Source organism: Ursus americanus, chromosome 6 (genome assembly GCF_024610735.1).
Source record: "Ursus americanus isolate L20-20 chromosome 6, mUrsAme1.1.p, whole genome shotgun sequence".
Lineage (NCBI taxonomy): Eukaryota > Metazoa > Chordata > Mammalia > Carnivora > Ursidae > Ursus > Ursus americanus.
The window spans coordinates 31,190,384-31,213,922 of record NC_142132.1 but is presented as its reverse complement, the minus strand read 5'-3'; the positions used below and the strand labels follow the sequence as shown (position 1 = coordinate 31,213,922).

At 37.8% G+C, this 23,539-nt stretch overlaps 1 protein-coding gene across 2 annotated transcripts in view; it reads left to right on the top strand.

Annotated features, from left to right (window-relative positions):
* The window catches only part of CC2D2B (coiled-coil and C2 domain containing 2B), a 97,302-nt gene that overhangs the window by 59,865 nt on the left and 13,898 nt on the right, over positions 1-23,539 (top strand). Inside the window, exons 22-31 of one of the 2 annotated variants that reach the window (XM_045785080.2) lie at positions 2,692-2,788; positions 3,601-3,710; positions 6,246-6,342; positions 13,371-13,469; positions 15,824-16,006; positions 16,174-16,371; positions 18,081-18,170; positions 19,651-19,764; positions 21,871-22,005; positions 22,393-22,515. In XM_045785080.2, coding sequence (XP_045641036.2) covers positions 2,692-2,788; positions 3,601-3,710; positions 6,246-6,342; positions 13,371-13,469; positions 15,824-16,006; positions 16,174-16,371; positions 18,081-18,170; positions 19,651-19,764; positions 21,871-22,005; positions 22,393-22,515 — 1,246 coding nt within the window. Of the gene's footprint in view, positions 1-2,691; positions 2,789-3,600; positions 3,711-6,245; positions 6,343-13,370; positions 13,470-15,823; positions 16,007-16,173; positions 16,372-18,080; positions 18,171-19,650; positions 19,765-21,870; positions 22,006-22,392; positions 22,520-23,539 lie in introns of both variants that reach the window. The other variant, XM_087862487.1, reaches the window with a different exon arrangement.

Here is a 23,539-nt window from a genome sequence, read left to right as displayed (position 1 = left end):
TTTTAATAAAACATGGAATGTTTTTCCATTTCTTTGTGTCTTCCTCAATTTCTTTCATAAGTGTTCTATAGTTTTCAGAGAATAGATCCTATGTCTTTGGTTATGTTTATTCCTAGGTATCTTATGGTTTTTGGTGTGATAGTAAATGGGATCGATTCCTTGATTTCTCTTTCTACTGCTTCATTGTTAGTGTATAGAAATGCGACAGACTTCTGTGTGTTGATTTTATATCCTGCGACTTTGCTGAATTCTTGTATCAGTTCCAGCAATTTTTTGGTGGAGCCTTACTAGTTTTCTACATAGATTAGATGTCGTCTGTGAAGAGTGAAAGTTTGACTTCTTTGCTGATTTGGATGCCTTTCAAATTTCTTCTTGTTGTCTAATTGCTGAGGCTAGGACTTCCAGTACTGTGTTGAACAATAGTGGTGAGAGTGGACATCACTGTTGTGTTCCTGACCTTAGGGGAAAAGCTCTCAGTTTTTCCCTGTTGAGGATGATATTAGCCGTGGGTCTTTCATAAATAGCCTTTATGATGTTGAGGTATGTTCCCTCTCTCCCTACATTGTGGAGAGTTTTTATCAAGAAAGGATGTTATATTTTGTCAAATGCTTTTTCTGCATCTATTGAGAGGATCATATGGTTCTTATCCTTTCTTTTATTAATGTAGTGTATCACATTGATTGATTTGTGGTTGTTGAACCACCCCTGCAGCCCAGGAATAAATCCCACTTTGTCGTGGTGAATAATCGTCTTAATGTACTGTTGGATCCTATTGGCTGGTATTTTGTTGAGAATTTTTGCATCCATGTTCCCAAGGAATATTGGTCTGTAATTCTCCTTTTTATTGGGGTCTTTGGTTTTGGGATCAAGGTAAGGCTGGCTTCATAGAATGAGTTCGGAAGTTTTCTTTCATTTCTATTTTTTCAGAAGAATAGGTATTGAATCTTTTTTAATGTTTGGTAGAATTCCCCTGGGAAGCCATCGGGCCCTGGACTCTTGTTGGGAGATTCTTGATTACTCATTCAATTTCTTTGCTAGTTATGAGTCTGTTCAGGTTTTCTATTTCTTCTTCTTTCAGTTTTGGTAGTTTATGTTTCCAGGAATTTATCCATTTCTTCCAGATTGCCTAATTTGTTGGCATATAATTGCTCATAATATTCTCTTATAATTGTTTGTATTTCTTTGGTGTTGCTTGTGATGTCTCCTCTTTCATTCATAATTTTATTTATTTGGGTCTTTTCTCTTTTCTTTTTGATAAGTCTGGCTAGGGGTTTATCAATTTTGTTAATTCTTTCAAAGAACCAGCTCTTGGTTTTCATTGATCTTTCCTACTGTTTTCTTAAATTTCTCTATCATTGATTTCTGTTCTAATCTTTATTATTTCTCTTATCCTGCTGAATTTATGCTTTATTTGCTGTTCTTTTTCCAGCTCCTTTAGGTGTAAGGTTAGGCTGTGTATTTGAGATGTTTCTTGCTTCTTGAGGAAGGCCTGTGTTGCTATATACTTTCCTCTTAACCGTTTTTGCTACATCCCAAAGGTTTTGAACTATTGTGTTTTCATTTTCATTTGCTTCCATATATTTTTTAAATTCTTCTTTAATTTCCTGGTTGACCTATTCATTCTTTAGTAGGATGTTCTTTAACCTCCATGTATTTGTGGTCCTTCCAAATTTTTTCTTGTGGTTCACTTCAAGTTTTGTAGCCTTTGGTCTGAAAATATGCATGGAATGATCTCAAACTTTTTGTTCCAGCTGAGTACTGGTTTGTGACCCAGTATGTGGTCTATTCTGGAGAATGTTCCATGTGTACTCCAAAAGAATGTGTATTCTGCTGCTTTAGGATGAAATGCTCTGAATATATTTGTAAGTTTATCTGGTCCAGTGTGTCATTAAAAGCCCTTGTTTCCTTGTTGATCTTCTGTTTAGATGATCTGTCTATTGCTATGAATGGGGTGTTAAAGTTCCCTACAATTATTGTATTATTATCAATGAGTTTAAGCTTGTTATTAATTAGTCTATATATTTGGGTGCTCCCAAGCTAGGGGCATAAATATTTACATTTGTTAGATCTTCTTGTTGGATAGACCCCTTTATTATGATGTAGTGTCCTTCTTCATCTCTTATTACAGTCTTTGCTTTAAACTCTAGTTTATCTGATATAAGGATGGCTACTCCACCTTTCTTTACATGTCCATTAGCATAATAAATGGTTCTCCACCCCCTCACTTTCAATCTGAAGGTGTCTTTGAATCGAAAATGAGTCTCTTGTAAGCAGGATATTGATGAAAATTGGTTTTTGATCCATTCTGATACTCTTATGTCTTTTGATTGGAGCACCTGTAAGCCAGGCATGGCCCCCACTGTAGTGGACTCCTAAAACCAATTTTGTACTCTGCTTCTTATAATACTTTGTAGTAGCCTCCTCAAGCAGGTTCCCTCCCCACCGCCATATCCTCTGCTCTATCACACCAGATTCAAGTCTCTGCACCTCCTACCTTCCAAAAGGTGGTCTCTTTTCTATTTGTAGACTTGCGGTCCAATTGATTTCTCAGGCTTAGAATGATTTGATAACTATCTAGTTGTATTCAAGGGATGAGACAAACCTAGGGTCCCCTTACTCCTCTGCCATCTTAATTCCTCTTCTCTGTTAAAATTATTTGAAGTGTATATCTCTATATTGTTTTTCCTGAAGAACCTTGGATCTGCCTACCTATTTGAAATCATCAATATCTCGCCTCAGACATAAAGAAACAATCAAATCAGTAGCTTCGGATGAGATCTTAAATGAGGTAAGTGTTTAACACATCTATAAAGTGCAGTTTTGATCATGTTTGCCCTGAATTGCAACTGACTCCTAATTGGTCTCTCCATCTCTAGAGTCTTAAGCTTCCAGTTGATTTCCTATAGCACAATGAAGGTACTCTTTATAAGATGTAATCCTAACCAATTCACTCCCTGCTCCACTGTTTTCAGGGCCTTTAGAATAAGGTACAAGCTCTTTTAGAATGCCTACAAAAATCTATGATGATCTGGCCCTTAACTACGAATCAGCCACATCTCCCTCCTTCCCAAGACAGTATCATATCCTACCACTACTTCTAGAAGGACTCTTTCCCTTTCCTTTGCCTGGAATGGCCTCCACACAGCTCCATATTATTGGTCACATGAAACTTACCACATAATGTTTCAAAACTCAAGGTCAATCAATGTTTTCTCTGTGAAACTCTCCTTGTTCTTACTCCAGAAAATTAATCATTGGCTCTCCTGAGTAACTATTATACCTTGAATATATTTCTTTTATTTTTCACATTTTATTGCAATTATTTGTTTACCTGTTTATTTTCCCCCAATAGAATATAAAGTCCTTAAGGGTAAGTTCCATTTATCTTTCAATCCTAGAAAAGTATCTGATATTGAATAGGACCAATAAATGTTTATTAAATGAGTGAACGAAAAATCGCTGTTTGAAAAACTAGAAAAAGTAAGCCATCCAGTTGTCGGCCAGTAAACAAGTAATTTCCTGGCCTTCTACTTTTTGTCTAGTTTGCCCAACTATATAAAATACCTCAAAAATCTAGTCAGTATTTATTATGTGTTTCAGGACACTGTACAACCTCTCGTGGAAGTTTCTTTTCAACACACTGTATACCAAACCAGTACTGCAAGTGGATCTCATCCATGCTGGAATGAAGAAATTAAAGTAGATTTTATGTAGGTTGGAATCTGTTTTTCCTCAGCTTCTAGAAAAAAAAATAACAAAATTGTTTTCTTGAGCCATTGCTTGAAAATAATGATTGAGATAGGCTTTTTTTTTTTTTTTAAAGATTTATTTATTTATTTATTTATTCGACAGAGATAGAGACAGCCAGCGAGAGAGGGAACACAAGCAGGGGGAGTGGGAGAGGAAGAAGCAGGCTCATAGCGGAGGAGCCTGATGTGGGGCTCGATCCCATAACGCCAGGATCACGCCCTGAGCTGAAGGCAGACGCTTAACCGCTGTGCCACCCAGGCGCCCCGAGATAGGCTTTATTTTTTAAGCTTTTAAATTATGAAATATTTTTTACATGGGTACTGATTAATGTATATGCAAATGTAAGTTCTGAGGAAAAGCAATAATATGAATACCTGTGTATCTACCATCCAGCTTAAAAAATAGAATATTACCATTACCTTCAAAGGCCAGTACCTAGTTGTTACTGAGCCAGCACCTAATTGTATCCCCTCTCTTTCCCCCAGAGGTAACAACCACTAGTTTGTGTTGGAAGAGACTATTCCTTCCACATTGTATATGCTTGACATCCTTGTCAAAGACCAGTCTTCCTGATGTAGATGCCAGGATTTATATCTGGGCTCTCTATTCTATACCATTGGTCTCTATGTCTATCTTTATGCCAGTACCATCCTATTTTGATTACTGTAGCTTTGTAATATATTTTGAAATCAGGAAGCTGGATGCCTCCAGCTTCGTTCTTCTTTTTAAGATTTATATTTGGTACTAAAGCTGTATAAACAGGCTTTTGTTATTGGAAATAAAGTACATTGATCAAGATAAATTTGAAACCTAGAACTTAAAATTGCTCTCTAAACTCAATTAGCCATTTTCAGTTATCACTTCCTAAATATCTTTAGCTCTCACTGAGGTGAAAGAATATAAAGAACTGTCAACCACATCCATTATCAAAGTCCTTTCTCTTGTCCTTGTGCCCTTTCCCCCTTCTCCTGCCAATCTTCTTCAGCTCCCTCAAGTTCTGCAGATCATATGGTTCATATTTGATTATTCTTGGGTGCTGTCACTCTATTAAATAAATAGATTTAGGAGAACACAAAATAGTTGATAAGATAAATAAATTTGTAAGTGAACTAAAGAGAAGGAGTCTGTAGCGTATTTGCCTTCTCACAGTTACAGCAGCAAGATATGCTAAGAACACCTTTAGAATATAACCAAATAGATCAGAGGGTTCAGCTAAGGCACAGCATTCAGTTACCACTTTTGGTTCCCTGAGATACAAGAGCTCTAGTCCCTTCTCTACATGACATTTTAGTGAATAAGAACATGCAAATGGGATAGAGAGTAATAATAAATAAACAGTATATAGTAATTAGCCTTGTGAACTCTGCTTTGGAGGAGAAATTGAGGTAAAGTTTGAATAAGGTTTTAGTAGAATACAAAATGCAAGACAATGCAGGACTTGAGTGATTTAGGGGACATACTGAGTTGACACACTCACAAATGTCTGGAGGATGACAGTTATCATTTCTCCTGCCAACATAGTGTTGTAAGTATTCATTGCCTCCTCTGTCCTGTCTTACGCCTTTGCAACATGAAAGGGAACTCTTAAAGAGCAGGGTATGGAAGTCGGCTTATCACTTAAAAAATATAAGGAAACTTCAACTTAAAATTGTTCTCTAATCTCAGCTAACATTTTTCAGTTGTCACTGGCTGTAGGTCTCGGAAGATACAAACTTTTGGAGATCCTCTGAAATAGTAGTTGCTTCCTTAGCAACAAGCTTCAGTAAGTAATATCAGTGGCAGTTGGTATAGTGAAAAGAGTCTGGCCTTTCGAGTCAGTCAGAATTGAGTTCACATATGAGCTCTGTCATTTGCTGGTGGCATTACCTTAAGCAAGTTATTTAACCTCTCTGAGCACTTAAAAGTTTGATCAAGGTTCAAGGTTCCATGCACAAGCTGGAACTAAGAGTGAAGGAAGTTCTAGGCTTGAGGTATACCACACTATCCTTTCACTACCTCCAAAATTGTATCTAATCAAGTAAGCCATCAACAGACAGCTTGCAAGGTGAATTCCACTATCCCAGTTTCTGGTTGGAGAAAATAAATGTGGGAAAGAGAATAAGTTCTGTGGTTTAACAGTTGTATCTTTTAGCTGAGAGAAAAAGAGCAGTTTAACTATTTTTGGGAGCTAGCAGAAAGTAGCAGAGTAAGGTATTTGGAAAATCTTAATATATCGTACCTTGGATAATTTGTTTGCAATGGATGGCTGTAGTAAAAGTCTTTCTCCTTGAAATTTAAACATTCTTATTTTTCATGCAAATTACCTTAAGAGCGATACAAGATAAATCACAAAGCACATACTGGCTCTAATGAAAGATAATAGTCATCTGTAAAACACGTAGCTTTTTCTTAGCTTCTACTTTGTAAAAGAAAAGAACAGGTAATTTTATGGTTGTTTATGTATAATGCTCTTATAAAATAAGTTAAGCATTTACATATGTTCTTCTTATTTACAGCTCACCAGGACATGATTATAGCTTCTCAAGCTTATCTAAAATAAAAGATAATATATATATCAACATTTTTGATGAAATGATTATTGAAAAACACGAGGTAAATTAGAATAATTATGTTGAGCTGATTCTAAATCAAACTGAATGAACTCTAGTAACATATTTGTAAATTTGCTTTTAGATGCATTTTTTAAAAAGGATTTGGGGTAACTTGAAATAAAATCAGACAGGGTCGCCTGGTGGCTCAGTCGTTAAGCGTCTGTCTGCCTTCAGCTCAGGGCGTGATCCCAGCGTTATGGGATTGAGCCCCGCATCAGGCTCCTCTGCTGGGAGCCTGCTTCTTCCTCTCCCACTCCCCCTGCTTGTGTTCCCTCTCTCGCTGGCTGTCTCTCTCTCTGTCAAATAAATAAATAAAATCTTAAAAAAAAAAAAAAGAAATAAAATCAGACATATGGCAAGTCATTTAAAAAATAGCAGAAATCATAAACCACATATAGGAGGAGGAAGGGTAAATATACCAAGAATTTGGGAGAAGTAGGTTTCTGTAATTAAACATAACATTTATTTATTTTTTTTTTAAAGATTTTATTTATTTATTAGACAGAGATAGAGACAGCCAGTGAGAGAGGGAACACAAGCAGGGGGAGTGGAAGAGGAAGAAGCAGGCTCACAGCAGAGGAGCCTGACGCGGGGCTCGATCCCATAACGCCAGGATCACGCCCTGAGCCGAAGGCAGATGCTCAACCGCTGTGCCACCCAGGCACCCCCTAAACATAACATTTAAATGTGAGCTTCCTGGTAGCCAAGATAAATGAAATGAAAATGGGTTATATATTTCTCATTGTCTAATCAAAGAAAATACACCACTTCTACAGAAGACACCAAATTATTTGTAGGATTAAACCCAGTTCTATTTAATCGGATTTTATTTATTTATTTTTAAAATTTTATTTATTTGGGAAAGAGAGCAAACGTGTGCATGCGCATGAGCAGGGGGAGGTAGAGAGAGAGGGGATCCCAAGCAAAGAGTATGAGCAGGGGCTGGGGGAGGAAGAGGGAGAAGCAGTCTCCCCACTGAACAGGGAGCCTGATGTGGACTCGATCCCAGGACTCTGGGATCATGACGTGAGCTGAAGGCAGACGCTTAACCGAATGAGCCACCCAGCCGCCCCTATTCAAACAAATTTTAAAAATTACTGAATGTCTTCCTCATAGATATACAAAAGCTCCTAACAACACTTAGGGCAAGCTCTCAAATAAATGTTAGCTTCCTTCCTACTAAACTTGGCACCAGAAGTATAAAGATGCAGATCCATTACACCTCCTCCTTTGGGACTCTGATTAAATGCCCTAATATAAATGCCCATCAGATCCTATGGTAATTAGTTGAATGGGCAACTAATTCTGTCTGGAGGGATTGGGGATCAGAGGGAGAGAAGTTGAACTAAACCTTCAAATACGGTTCAGGAATGAGACTTCTCTAAGAACTACTAAGTTTATCTATCTATCTATCTATCTATCTATCTATCTATCTATCTATCTATCTATCTTCCAGTTCAGTTTTCCAGGAAATAGACACACATTCTTACTAAAACATTTTTTATCAATTCTTCATAAAGGCTGAAGGTAAAATATTGAAGAGTAATTTGGTGATGGCTAGTCTTTTTTTTTTTTTAAGATTTTATTTATCTATTTGACAGAGAGTGAGAGCGTGTAACAGCGGCGGGGGGGGGGGTGGCAGCAGCAGAGGAAGAGGGAGAACCAGAGGCAGAGGGAGAAGCAGGCTCCCCACTGAGCAGGGAGCCCAATGTGGGGCTTGATCCCAGGACCCCAGGGTCATGACCTGAGCCAAAGGCAGATGCTTAACAGACTGAGCCACCCAGGCACCCTCGTGATGGCTATTCTCCAAGGAGTTAAACTGAGTAGTTTCTGAATACCTAAACTGATAATGGTTAGAACTTGGGAAACCTAAAAGAATGCCTAACAGACTTTTTCCCAGAAGTGAAATATCTCAATGATCAGTTTGACCAGAATTGAATAGTATTTGATTAATAGTTCTATTCTTATAAGTGCTTTGTATTGTTAGTGAATGGAATCCATATGCTTCAGGTATCAGACTTATGTGACGACTTTGGCAGACTCTTCAGGAGAGGAAAGGGTCTGGCCTGTATTCTTGCCTTCCTCTCATGCACTGGGTTACAAGGTTCCATTTTCTCATAAAAGACCAGACCTAGGATGAGCCCCAAGTTGACCACCCAGTTGAAAGAAGGTTTTAGTTTATCATCGATCACTCTTCTTTAGAAAACAGTTTCTTTCCATGCCTCGATTTTCCTCTTTTCCCTGTGTATTTTTTCTTCCTGCTATCAACTATTTCTTACTTTAGGTGGGTCTCCCCTTCATTATTTAACTTGTTAGCAGGAAGCTGAGGACTTGGAAGTCTCACAGACGTGTGGCCTATTTTTTTTTTTTAAAGATTTTATTTATTTATTCGACAGAGACAGAGACAGCCAGCGAGAGAGGGAACACAAGCAGAGGGAGTGGGAGAGAAAGAAGCAGGCTCATAGCGGAAGAGCCTGATGTGGGGCTCGATCCCACAACGCCAGGATCACACCCTGAGCCGAAGGCAGACGCTTAACCGCTGTGCCACCCAGGTGCCCCGTTGTGCGGCCTATTTTTAGCACTAGGAATGAAAGAGCTGGGCTGAGATGAATTGGAATAAATCTCTCTCTCTCATAGTACTGGTAATATTTTGAGACCATGAATTTGTCTTTAAATATTTTAGACTAGATCTTTTATATTAGGTTATTTTTATTTTGTGTTATTTGCTATGTATTTTTATTACATTTATCTCTCTTGACCTACTAGTTACTCAGTATTATGCTTTTATATTTTCAAACGTTTGAGTGACTCTAGTGTAAAGTTTTGACTTTATTTTTTTTTTTTTTTTAAAGATTTTATTTATTTATTCGACAGAGATAGAGACAGCCAGCGAGAGAGGGAACACAGGCAGGGGGAGTGGGAGAGGAAGAAGCAGGCTCATAGCGGAGGAGCCTGATGTGGGACTCGATCCCAGAACGCCGGGATCACGCCCTGAGCCGAAGGCAGACGCTCAACCGCTGTGCCACCCAGGCGCCCCTAAAGTTTTGACTTTAAATTCTAGTTTTAGGGGCCCTGGGTGGGTTAAGTGTCTGCCTTCAGCTCAGATCATGATCCTGGGGTCCTGAGATTGAGCCCTGGGTTGGGGGCTCCCTGCTTAGCAGGGAGTCTGCTTCTCCTTCTCCCTCTGCCCCTCCCCTTGCTTGTGCTCTCCCTCTTTCTCTCAAATAAATAAATAAAATCTTTAAAAAATAAATTCTAGTTTTTCTGTGTTGTAGCCAAAGTGCTTTTGTAATTTTTAATCATTGGTACTATGATTTTTGAAGAACAGAACTCTTTAAAACATTTTATTTTTGAAGTTTAATTTTAATTATATGCATTCCCTAGAATTTACAGACCACTTCAGATAAGTTTAGATTATTCAGATGCGAAATACTCAACTCCAGGTTTCTTAATTAAATTTGTATTGACAAACTTATTCTGGCAAACATTTTGCTTTCTCTCCATGGGAAAATAAATAGTAGAGACAAAAGGCTAAAAAGGAAAAAATGTCATTACTTCAGAACATGAAACCAAATATTGCTAGTATCACCCCAGAAGCCTCTTTTGTGCTCTCTCCAAGCTACTTCCTCCCCAAGAGTAACTATCCTAGCTTCTTTTTCTTTTAAATTAAAGTCAGTTAATTAACATATAATGTGTTTGTTTCAGAGGTACAGGTCTGTGATTCATCAGTCTTACCCAGTGCTCATTACAACACATACTCTCCCCAGTGTCCATAAGCCAGTTACCCTATCCCCCACCTCCCTCCCCTCCAGCAACCCTGTTTGTTTCCTAAGAATAAGAGTCTCTTGTGGTTTGTCTCCCTCTCTGGTTTCATCTTCTTTCATTTTTTTCTCTCTTCCCCTATGATCCTATGCCTTGTTTCTTAAATTCCACATATCATTGAGATCACGTGATAATTGTCTTTCTCTGATTGACTTATTTCACATAGCATAATACCCTCTAGTTCTATCCACATCGCAAATGGCAAGATTTCAAATTTTTGATGGCTGCGTAATATTCCATTGTATGTATATACCACATCTTCTTTCTCCATTCATTTGTTGATGGGCACTATCCTAGCTTCTAACAGCATAGATTAGGTATTACTTATTTTTGAACTTTGTATGGTTGAAATCTCGTACAGTATGCATCCATCTGTGAGTGGCTTATTTCTCTCTACATTGTTTTTGTGGGAGTTATCTGTAGTGTTACTCCTTGATTCTCATAGGTGTATGGTATGTTATTGTATGAATATACAACTTTTTTATGCATTCTATGACTGATGGATAATTTGCTTCTTTCTAGTTGTCAGCTCTAACATTTAACACTGATATAAATATAATTGGATGTGTCTTGGGGAAATCACGCATTCTGTTGGAAGTGTACTTAAGAGTAAAATTGCTAGCTCTTGGATTGTGCATATGCTCAGCTTTAGTAGTTTAATGCCAAGCAGTTTCCAAAATGGTTGTGTCGATTCTTATTTCCACCACCAGTTCATGAGAGTTCTGATTGATCCACATCCTTGTTGTTAATTAGCATTGTCTGATTCTTTCATTTCAAACACACTAATGAAAGTAATCCTATCACCTTATGGGTTTAAGTTGCATTTTAACAATAACTCATGAAATTAAGGACCATTTTCTGTTTATTGGTCATTTTGATATCCTCTTTTGTGAAAGATGTGTTCAAGTATTTTGCCCATTTTTTTTCATTGATTTTTAACAGTTCTGTGTATACTCTGGATATGAGTACTCTGTCAGATATACATTTTATAAGTATTTTTCCCACACTGGCTTGTCTTTTTAAAATTTTTTTAATGTGTCTTTTGATGAACAGAAAATCTTGATTTAATATAGTGTGATGCAGTGGTGGTGCTTTTTTGGATCCTCGTTAAGAAATATTGCCCACCTAAGGTCATGAAGGTATTATCCTGTGGTTGCTTCTAAAAGTTGAATCATTTTATCTTTCACATTTAGATCTAAAATTCAACCAGAATTGATTTTTATGTATCTGTGAGGTAGAGATTCAAGATTACTTTTTTCCCTGTAAAGATATTCAGTTGACCCAGCACCACTTATGGAAAGGATCATCCCCTCCCCCACTGCACAACAAATCACCCTTTGTTGTAAATCTGGTGACTGTATAAATGTGGGTTTATTTCTGGACTCTCTATTATGTTTTATTGGTCTGTTATCTATCCTTACATGGATACCACACTGTCTTAATTACTAAAGGTTTATTATAAATCTCGATATTTAGAAACCTAAGTTTTTCAGCTTTGTTTTTCTTCCTCAAGATTGCTTTGCCTGTTCTTAGCTCTTTGTATTTCCATATAAATATTAGAATCAGCTTGTTGATTTCCAAAAACAAGACAAAACCTGCTAGGGTTTTTATTAGGATGGATTGAATACATAGATCAATTCGATTAAATTGACATTTTTATAATATTGATCTTTCCAATCCCGCATACATGGTATATGTCCCCTCTCCTCCTTTAATTATCTTCATATTAGTCCGTATTCTCCAGAGAAACAGAATCAATTATATAAATGATATATATATGAAGGGATTTATTATGGGAATTGGCTCATGGGATTATGGAAGCTGAGATATGCTACAATATGCCATTTGTAAGTTGGAGAACCAGAAAAGCAAGGGCTATAATTCAGTTTGAGTACAAAGGCCTGAGGACAGGGAGACTGCTGGTGTAAGTCCAAAAGCCCTTGGGAACCAGGAGCTCTGATGTCCAAGAGCAGGATAAAATGGATGTTCTAACTCAAGAAGAGAGAGAATTTGCCCTTCTTCCACCTTTTTGTTCTATTCAGGCCCTCAGAAGGATTGGATGATTTCTGCCATCATTGATGAGGGCTGATTTTTACTCAGTCTACTGATTCAAGTGCTGATCTCTTCAGTAACACCCTCACAGGCATACCCATAGAAAATGTTTTACCATATCTGGGCATCCCTTAGCTCAGTCAAGTTGACATGTAAAGTTAACTAGCACAATTTCCTTTTCCCAGTTTGCAACATGATAGGACTTAAGCATGCCTAGAATAAATCATAATATTCTAAACAGGCCAAAATGATTAATTTCTCTTTGTACACAGATGGATGGCTTACTTTAACAGGATGGCCTGTTGTTTACTTCTTTAATGACAAGGTCCTGAAAGTGTAAGGCAAGCTCTATCCAAGGCTAAAGTGGGGATAGGAAAGAAAGGAAATCAAACCAGTCTTGCAAATCTGAAATTCCCATGATAAAGGTGATCAGGACCTTGGGAAAAATTAACAATCTGTCAACTAGCATAAGAAACATAACATACCAACCACTCAGAACTGGTCTATCAGTGCAATCACTTCTCGAAAGACCTTTCTTAGAAACTGAACTGGGCTCAGAAGACTGCTTGATAAATCAGAGAAAACTGAATTGCATGGTCTTAAGGGCTTAATGAGGTAGACTTGGGGGTCACCTGTTTCCGATAGACATGTCATGCACTTAAATTACTTTGACCATGTTATATCAACCATCAAACTTCTACTCTAAGTCTATTTTTCTTACTGACCCAGAATCCATGATGCTGTTCTTCTCTTTGAGTGTGTCCTCATCATTTTGACATATTTTCACTACCATTTAAGGTAGTAGGTAACCTAAGGTTACCATCTTAAAATGTTGTTAGTGGTGGTGAGGTCTTTGGGGTTGAGTTAAGGTAAGTTTTATTCTTTGTATTCTTTAGTGTATTTGCAAAGTTTGCTGCACAGAACATATCTACTACAATAATGTAAATAACCGTACACAGGCCATAAACTCCACAATAGGTCATTATTTTGCTTTAAATAGTAATTATCTTTTAAAGAGAGAAAAATATTCTTTCTGCTTACTCTTTGGTTCCTTTTTAAAAAGAAAAAATGATTTTTTATACTTACTTGCAAGTTTGTGAAATTATTCATCACATGGTATAAATTAAGTAATAGAAAAATTATTCATATTAATAGGATCCCTATTTCAAGAGCTGCAGTAGTCATTCACATATAAGAAAGAATTGGCTCGGAACCATTGTCTTCCCTTTCTCTGCTCTTCTGCAACAATCTGAGGTAATAGAAAATGATTATTTGCTAATTATTCTGAGTTTTTACCTTTGGTTAATAGAAACTTACTGTTTGTTGTCTTTGAATCAGATTCTGTGATTGGCAGATTGGTAGGTCAGTTAAAGTGATCTTGTTTTTGAGTGCCATTAGGATGTTGCAGTATTTAAATGTTTTAGCTGTCTTTAGAACAGGAGATACACATATATTTATTTCTTATCTCTTTAGAGTGTTCATTGATAAAGAATAACAAAGCTAGCCTTAGGTCTTAAAACAACACTTACATTTGCATATAATAGTTTTTTAGGACCAGATTCACAAATGTTCTTTGATTAATGATAAATGATTTATGATGTTGCTTTGTGACCGTGGGTTCCAGGAGTTTCAGCTCCTCGGGTTTGTTTATTGATAATGGTGAGACTGATGATTAGCACCTGTCTCTGCGATATCCCCACAGGGCTGTCCTACTGAGTTATGTAGCACAAATATGTCTTCGTGACCAGTAAAATGTAAAAACCCCAGCCTAGACTCCATTTTAGGTTTTGTTACTTTCTTACAGAGCTATGCCAGATACAGAAGTTTTAGAAATGAATTTCTACCTCAAGGAGCTCACTGTCCATAGAAGAAAGCTAACACTTCAGTACAACCTAATAATGCTGTAGTGCTTTGACAGGGGCAGGAGATAGGTACTCTGAGAACATTAGTAGGGAGTACCTTACTCTTCCTGGCTTGGAGAAGGAGTGTGGGGTATTCAGAGGAGTCAGGGGTGAGTAAGAGGTATAGGAGGAGGAGAATGAAAGGTCAGGAAAGTATTTACAGAAGAGATAACTTTTGAATCAAGTCCTTAAAGATGGTTTGTCAAACAGAAGAGGGTATCTGACTCAGAAGTAATTATGTGTGTATTAGTATTGTATTCAGGCATTTGCCCCAGAAAACCTAACAGTGATGCAACGGGTCTGTTTATCTCACCTAAAAAGAAGTCTAGATGACAGTGCAGCAGCTCAAGAATATCATCATATCACATAAATATCATGTACCTTTCATCCTCCTAATTGCAAATTGTTCAATACACTTCCAGCCTCACATTCGTGTCGAAGACAAGAGCAGGGTGAAGCAAAAAGGGGCAGTGCCTGTATCAGGAAAACAGACACTTACACAGAAAACCCTGGCATAGTGACTTGGCCACTATGTGCCTGTCATGTTGCCTGCCTAAAACTGTTGGTGAGAAAGGAGGACGGAATGGATATTAGGGAGGAGAGGAGAAATATCTGCATAATGTGTCATCAAGAGAGATGTCACACGCGAGCATGTTGCAAGTACAAGGGCTGTGAATAAAGAGCAATAGAGATTTATTTTGTTTTAAAGATTTTATTTGTTTATTTGAGAGGGAGAGCTAGGGAGCACGAGTGGGGGTGGGGGTGCAGGGTGGTGAGAGAGCACGAGCAGGGTGAAGGGCAGAGGGAGAAGCATACTCCCCGCTGAGCAGGGAGCCCGATGAGGGGCTCGATCCCGGGACCCCAGGATCATGACCTGAGCTGAAGACAGACACTTAACCGACTGAGCCACCCAGGCGCCATAGCAAGAGAGAATTAAGTTGTTAGAGGTACAGGGCTTCCTACATCTGTAAATCTCTGGTATCTCTCAGTCTCAGGACAGACTCTAGGATAGAGAGGTAGTTGACAATGTGAACTTCAAAAGTGGACAGACCTCATTAGCTGTCTAAGTTTGCACAAATTACTTAAATTCAGTGAGCCTCAGTTTCCTTATCTGCAAAATGGAGATAAGATCCATATCTACTTCATTGAATGATATGATCTATATTAAGTGTTTGGCACAGTGCCTTGCACATAGTAAGTCCTCAATAACTATTAGCTATTACTATGAGTTATTATTATTGTAAATCAGCTCCTACCTACACACACACACACACACACACACACACACACATACACACAAGATCCCTCCTCCCATGGACCTGTTCTTCCTGCTGTTACATTTTTTCTTCTATTTCTAGATCCAATGTAAAAGGTAACATGGTCTTTTATCATCTTCTCTGAGCCTGAACTAGGTCTTCTAAGCACTTCTATCGTTCTGTTAGGATGACCTGCATCCTCGTGTCATCCCTTTCTAAGATATGCCCTCTGCACATAGTGCATATTACTCAGGGACCCAGGGCGTCAGGGGTGCCTGTGAATAGACCACCATGGAGAACCTGATCATCGTTGTGCAGGTGCATAGAATCAGCACGTACATACCCATGCAAGCCTGTTTCCTCCTCTGGAGAAGACTGAAATGGGCTGTACTGTATTTGCTGTTGTATATTTTCTTTGTGTAGAATCTATTATATTGATATATTCTTTCAGATTAGTGGAACGTTTCAAGTAAATATTCCACCAGTTTTGCTTGGGTATACTTGGAGTAAGACTTACGTGTCTCCTAAAGAAGATAATAATGGGCAGAATTTAAAAGAATGTGCCTTCTTAAATATTTTTGCTACCATTGAACCTCAGATATCACATGTCACTTGTAATCCGGAACTAGACAAGGTAGGTTTTACATTGAATTGTTTTTATGTGTACTACTAAAGAAGTATATACTGTTTTAAAAACTAGTAATAATAATTTCAAAGTTGGTAAAAATGAGCATTGGTTCTTGATATTTTCCTGTGGGAACAACATGGTACAATGTCAAAATATTTTGAACTTTATTCTAGTTTTCAGATCAAACAGATGTTTTGGAGAGAGCACAGATTTTTAAAAAAACTTGTAAGGCGATGTTTCCCAACCGAAGGATCACAACTACTGTTTTTAATGGTGAAGGGATACAGATCTTAGTAACAAGATATATCAAGGCATTAAATCCACCTCAGCAACTCCTGGATATGTTTCTTCATGATTCTAATGCAACGCTTGTAAGATATGTATTTTAGTAGCTTTATTGATACATAATTCACATTACATAGAATTCACCCACCTAAGGTATACAATTCAGTGGTTTTTAGTATATTCATAGAGTTGTGCAATCATCACCATAGTAAATTTTAGAATATTTTCATCAATCTTCATTTATATTTTTTTGTTTACTTTTTTATATTAACTTTGAGCATAACTTTCTTACTAAAATCATTTTGCTTTCAAAGACAGTTTCCTGAGAGAGAAACCATCTGTGTTGTAGTATGTCTTCCTAAGCCCCAGATGAGGGAGAATATTTCTTCTAGATCCCCCTTGGACTAGAGTCACTGTTGCTACACCAGTTCATGTGACCACACTAGCTTTGTAACATTTCTACCAACTTTGAAAAATGACACAGAAAAATTCCTTTGACTTCCAGGCAAAATTAAAAGTTTTATTTCTAAAGTGGTTGTGTCCTTCTAAGGATTGCTTCTCACAGGATAGCTTCTCTCTATGGGAGAATAAAGAAACTATGTTATATTTTTCTCTGTAAACTGTCAACTTAACACTTCCCACTCCATCCCTATGTGGCTTTTTCCTTATGCGCATCTATTTACCAGATGACAAGAGAGACATATACTCAAAACTGAATTTCTTATAGAATGAAGATTTATTCACTGTGGGCTCAAAACCTCCTTCTACTTTGAGAAAGGAAAATAGGAAATCAGAAATATGTCTCCTCTTTGAGAAAAAAAATTAGCTTTGCTTAAAGGATCTGTGAACAATTGCTTATATCTTTTGTTTATGTAGGTTTGATTGAGTTAATTGGCTTACCTCAGAATATTTATATTATTTGTCCACTATAAAGCTCCCTTAGCTGAACTCTTTAGGATAAAATCAGAAATCCTAATTTAGGTTGCCTTTTGCTCCACTCTGCCTTTCCATCATGAGTTTTTTGCTGTCTGTTTCCTATCATCCAAGTCCAAGAAGATAATAATGCTGTAGATTTATTTCAAAGACAATCTTTTTCTTTAAAAAAAAAAGTATAACTCTTAGCAACTTTGTTTACGAAACTATGAACCATGTTTAATTAATTGCATGGAGTCAGAAACATGACCAATGTAGAAGGTCATTAGTGCATAAATGATGGCTATTATAAATCATTGAAAATGTCAGTAAACTTTCTGTGTTGACTCATTATTTGTATCCCTTTCTCCTTTCCTATTTTAGTCTGGGCCCTTGTCTCTAGCCCTGTAGGGGTAAAAGGGCACCAACATTTTCCTGCTTCAACAGCTTGTAACAAGCTTATATTCATAAAAATAATTCTGATAGATTTGGAACCTAAAAGCAAATCAGACTTTTGCTATTCTTCAATATCTTTCTAAAAAAATTTTTATGGTTCTAATTTAAGGTATATATGTAATATATATCATATTTAACATTTTAATAATTTATTACAGTGAAGTGTCACGGTTAACAGGCATTCTCTGGACTCAGGCTAACTGGGATTATTTCCAGAGACTCCATACATTGTGTTAGCTCTGTGACCCTGGGCAAGTTATCTTAGCACTCTATATTTGTTTCCTCTCACATAAAACAAAAGTAATAACAGTATGTACTTGATGGGCTTGTGGGATACACTAAATGTGATAATATTGCATGTAAAACACTGTGCTTGGTGATGGGTATATAGTATGCACTTAATAAATGTTAGTTACTATTATTCTAGGACCTCATTGCTCGCTTTGTATCTTTGATTCCTACTGTGCCTGATATTCTGGATGAAAATGATGGTTTTGACATGTGGATGACATCAGAGGTAACAAATGATGTTTTATTTATTTATTTATTTTTAAGATTTCTTTATTTGAGAGAGAGTATGTGCATGCATGAGTTGGGAGGAGGCGCAGAGGGTGGGAATTTCTAGCAGACTCCCTGTTGAGCACAGAGCCCTACGTGGGGCTCAATCTCACAACCCATGAGATCAAGACCTGAGTGAAAACCAAGTCAGACCTTAACCAACTGAGCCACCCAGGTGCTCCCATTATGTTTAATAATTAAAATATATAGTATTTCTTACCTTTTTCCTAAAGAAACACTTATGTACTTATGAAATACTTTGTCTTATGAAATTTGAAAACATTTGATAATTTAATACATCATTTTCAACTCTATAAAAATCCGTAGAAATAATTCGTAAAGAGGAACAAGCTTATTCAACATTATAAGTGATAGCTCATGAATTATTTTAATGCAATGAGAATTCCAGGAGTACAATATTACGGCATCCTCCAGAGAGAAACATGGTTTGTCACTATGGAGCTGGACAGATGCTGAGTCTAGGGCAAATACTTCTCAGAAGCTTTCCCCAGCTCCCCACATCTGAATGAAGAGCTTGTACAGCAATACTCTTCCTTAGCGATTGGATTAAAATTCTCTTTAGATTGGTTGCCAAATAAAATACAAACCCCATGCAATATTTGAGACATATTTATACTAAAAATTTGTTTATCTGAAATGCAGATTTAATTGGTCATCTACTTTTTCCCAAAATCTGGCAACCCTCATTAGAGCAGTTTTTTCATTCCACCTTAAATTATATTTAGTTGCTTATGTATTGACTCTATACCCACACTCTGTATCCCAAGTTTAACCTCTGAATGAAGTGGTAGATTTGATTATTTATTTTTATATTTTTATATAAATTTAGCAAGTATTCAATAAATACTTTGAATTGAAAATTACTAGTATGACAGGAGCTTAAGAGAGGGACAGTTTCTGTCTGGAATGGCACTTATCTGGAATGTTTTAGAGGCTAGAGTTGAGCTGAAATGGATTTAGGGGGCACAGGACTAACTAACTTAATTGTTCATCTACCCTGTCCTCTGCTAAGTGAGCAAAGGAGACACAGCATGTGGTTCTAGTGATTCAGTGATCGAAATCTAGTAAACTCAAAGAGGTGTCGTTAACTTTAGACTCTTCTGAGATTCTTTGACCTAATCAGAGTATGTTCATCCTATTTTTGGATGATGAACTATTTGGTCACTTACACAGTATCTACCTTAATTGTCCCACAGTAAAGGTGACCCCTATATTCCGAGTTAGTGTTCTCCCCAGTGTTTTCTCAGGCAGAAGGTATCAGAGTTTTCAGCTTTGCAGTCAGTCACCCTAGCCACCTGGCAAAAATGTGTGTGTTTGAACCTAGAGGGAGCAGAGGGGCTCTAAATCTGCGGGATGCTTTTATTACTCATCTTTCTCACCTGTTTTCTTTTGGCCTTGTTGCTTTTGCTTTGCCTTAGCGCTGCATCAGTTTGGCTATGGGAAATAAGGAAGAGCATGCCATACTACTCTGTAATTTCTTTCTGTATTTTGGAAAGAAAGCTTTGGTCCTCCTGGGGAACTCAATGTTGGAAGTAAGTGCTGGCGTTAATATTTAAATAGTGTAAACAAAACTAATCAGCCTTCAGCTGCAAATTTAAAAGACACCAACCCCAGTTTTCCATCTTTTCACAAGCTAATTGGTGAATTTCATGGGCAGGCAGTTATTTAGTTAAGAAGATAATGTTGGCTCATAAAAAACGACCACAATGTGAAGAAAGGCTTTCCTTCACTTTTCTTTGTAGAGCTCTACTAATAATAGTGCTACTTCACACGGTTACTAAGATATTAAATTATATAGCGAATATGTGACACTGAGAAGGGCACCTTGGTTCATAACAAATAATAAATGGTGGTGGTGGTGGTGGTGGTGATGAAATAATAGTTATAGCAGTAGTTGTAGGGGTTGTTAACTATCATCACCACCATCATCTTTATAACTTCCTAATAATAGATTTAAAGGTCCTTAAGAAATACTTCTCCCTATTCTTCCTTCCTCAGTTTTTCGTCATACAAATGTGGGCCTGAAATTTGTGTTTACCTACCCGAAATTTTTACAACTTAATTATATGCTCCTGCATTCATACCTCCAGAAAGCTATCGTCTTTTGGACTGTTTCTCTTTCTACCACGAATATCTTGATAAGGGTCAAGATTTTTCCAGTCTGGTTTGAGGTTTTGTTATGATCACTTATTTCTCTATATTTCCTTGGCGTGGCTTATTATTTTTGCCACATTTGCAAGCTAAAAAGCCTGCGGTTAATTTCCCCCTCGCAATCTCCCTGTGTAGTTTTAAGTGCCACTAGATGGCAGTAAACAGTCGACAATATTTCAACAAACATTTGCACTTGTGCCTGTGAGTCAGCACGGTGGGCACCTCAGCTCTGCGGCTGAGAAGCCTCCTCTTTACTGTAAATAAGATGAGCACAGTGATAAAGAGCAAGAGCGTTGGAGAGACCAGGCTGCACGGCACAGTGTTAAGAATTTGTGTTTGGGGGGCGCCTGGGTGGCACAGCGGTTGAGCGTCTGCCTTCGGCTCAGGGCGTGATCCCGGCGTTCTGGGATCGAGCCCCACATCGGGCTCCTCTGCTATGAGCCTGCTTCTTCCTCTCCCACTCCCCTTGCTTGTGTTCCCTCTCTCGCTGGCTGTCTCTATCTCTGTCAAATAAATAAAATCTTAAAAAAAAAAAAAAAGAATTTGTGTTTGGGAGTCAGTCAAAGAGGGGTTTTAAACCCAGCAATGCCATTTAGTAACTGTGTGGTCTAAGCTTGTCTATTTCTCTGAGCCTTAGTTATCCTCTCCCTGAACAAGGCTAATGCCATTTACTGTTACACTAGACAAGCCCCTCAACCTCGGACTCTATCTGAAAGATGGGCATAATGATCACCCCTACCTCGAAGAATTTGGAGTGAATGCAAGTGAAAAATTTAGTGTGAATGCTGAGCACACTACCTGGTGCACATAAATTCCCAATAAATGTTCAATAGTCTTTACTATTATTACCTGAAATTGTTATTCTTTTCTGAGAAAACTTTGCACTTAAAAAGGAATGTTCAGAACAGAAAATAACATAATGACTACTTTTACTCCTCAGATGGTTTCCTATATACTTTGTCTCTAGCCTCTAACTTCAGATCTTGTTCTCAAGATTAACTTAATGGCTTTTTAACTTCACTTGGCTTTTTCAGAGCCTTCAGCAAGTGCCCATTTCCTAACTCTGCGTGTTCCCCTTCAGTCCCCAAGTATATTCCATTCAAAGCAGAGCTAGTCCATATAGTGCCTTTGTGGGAATTAGGCCAAAGTATCCCTACCTCAGAACACTTCAGGGCTAGCTGTTGGGAAATTGTCAGGGTATACGGATTTTTCTAGAAAAACATGTTTTATTGCTGTGAGGGTACACCCTACAGGGCTGTACATGGCAGCACCAGCTCAAAAGTTCTCTAATTTGAATCTTCATGCTACCCTGGGCTTGAGGATTTCTGGAGCTTTGGCCTTTTTGCTTTTCAAAAAGACTTTGAAGACCCTAAAAAAGACTTTTAGAAATCAAAGATATCACATACTTACATTATAATTTCTACATACAAAAATGAGTTAAATCAACCACCCACCAAACATGACTTTAACTCTTTTTCCTCGTATAGGGGCAAGTGGCTTATGTATTAACTCAAGAAACTGATGAATATTTGCTTTGGAATCCATTAACTGGGCAATGTCATAAGCAGTTCGACCCATTTTGTCCCTTACAAAGTGTAGACTGTTTGTTTGATGATGGAAATGTAAGTATATGGGGGGGGGATTTCTTATTTTGAATTATCTCCTCAAGAGTCGAACAGTGGTCTTCAACCCCAGCTCTACATTAGAATTGTGTGGAAAACTTTGAGGAGGCTACAGATGTTCAATTAGAATCCCTGGGACATGGGGCCAGGGAAATCTTTTATGCATAAATTTCCTCGGGTGATTCTGTGGCACCTCCAAGATTGAGAACCAGTAATCAGTCTAATGTTCACAAACCCCTAGAATCTCTTCACCTCCTACCTCAGAACCTCCTTTGGCTTCTACCACTTCAGCTGGTAGTAGGACTGTAAAATTTCGCTTCATCCTAACCAAGTAGGGGCTTTGTGCTCCCATGTGACTGTACTGATTTTACGTTAATGTTTTAATAGGTCTGGTTTAATATTCAACAAAATAATACACCAACGGCTGTACGTTTTGACTATTCAAAGGAAGGTTTCTGGAAACAGTTGCTTCCAAAAAATTTCCAAGGGACAAAAGCACATACCATACAGGTAAATTTTATTTTTCCAGGTACATCTGTATGAAAGTTACCATTGGTTCTAATCTTTACCAGTCATGCCAGCTCTTGTTATGTTTACATAGCTGTTTGCATGTTGATTTACTTGGCAATATTAATAAAATCTAGTTTTCTTTGCCATCCCAGCCTGAGTTTGGGCTACTCTGATCATACTCCTGTATTTGCAGAAAAGAGGAGTTGAGAAGAAGGTATCATCTTAAATGTGAATTTAGATTTTAAAGTAAAAAATTTTAGATGTTCTGAAACTGAAAATATAATGTTAAGATGGTGTAGTAAGTTTACTTTGATGTAGCCCTTCTGCTCCACATCCATGGGAATGGTAAAATATAAAAATTGAAAAATAGAAGGCTTATCTGGGCTCCAAACCATTACGATTTTCTCATGGAATAGAAACAGGACAGAAACACTAGCAGTGAGTAGGGCTGAACAAGCAATAGCAGCAAGGTCTGAAAATGGTTCATGAAATCCAGGGAACCAGAGCCGGTCTCACTTTTTGGAGCCAAGGGTTGTGATGGGGCCCCCTACTTCACTACTCTTGAAAGCAGATGGGGAAGAAAAGCTGCAGACAGAGGGGCATAGGAGGCAGGAGGTGGAAGCACAACCCTGAGGTCAAGAACAACCTAACGACCAGATGGCTCAGCCAGTGGATCTGTGATGTACTCAGTGTCACTTTGTGATGGCACCCCAAATTTCACTTCAGTGGCTGTTTCTGGATTGAGGGCCATGGTACGCAGGGTGCAGGCAATTGCAAAATCCATAAACTAAGAGCTACGAGCCCAGAGAAAGTGAGAAAAAAAAAAGTAGAAAAATAGGCAGAAAACAATTCATAGAAGCAGAAACTTGAATGCTCAATCTCACAGAGAAATACAATTTAAAACAATAAAACACTACTTCACGTGTATGAGATTGACAAAAAAAATTTAAGTGTGATCATACCAAGTGTTGGCAAAGAAGCAGAGAAATGGTGGGAGGGTAAATTGCTATAAATACTTTGGAAA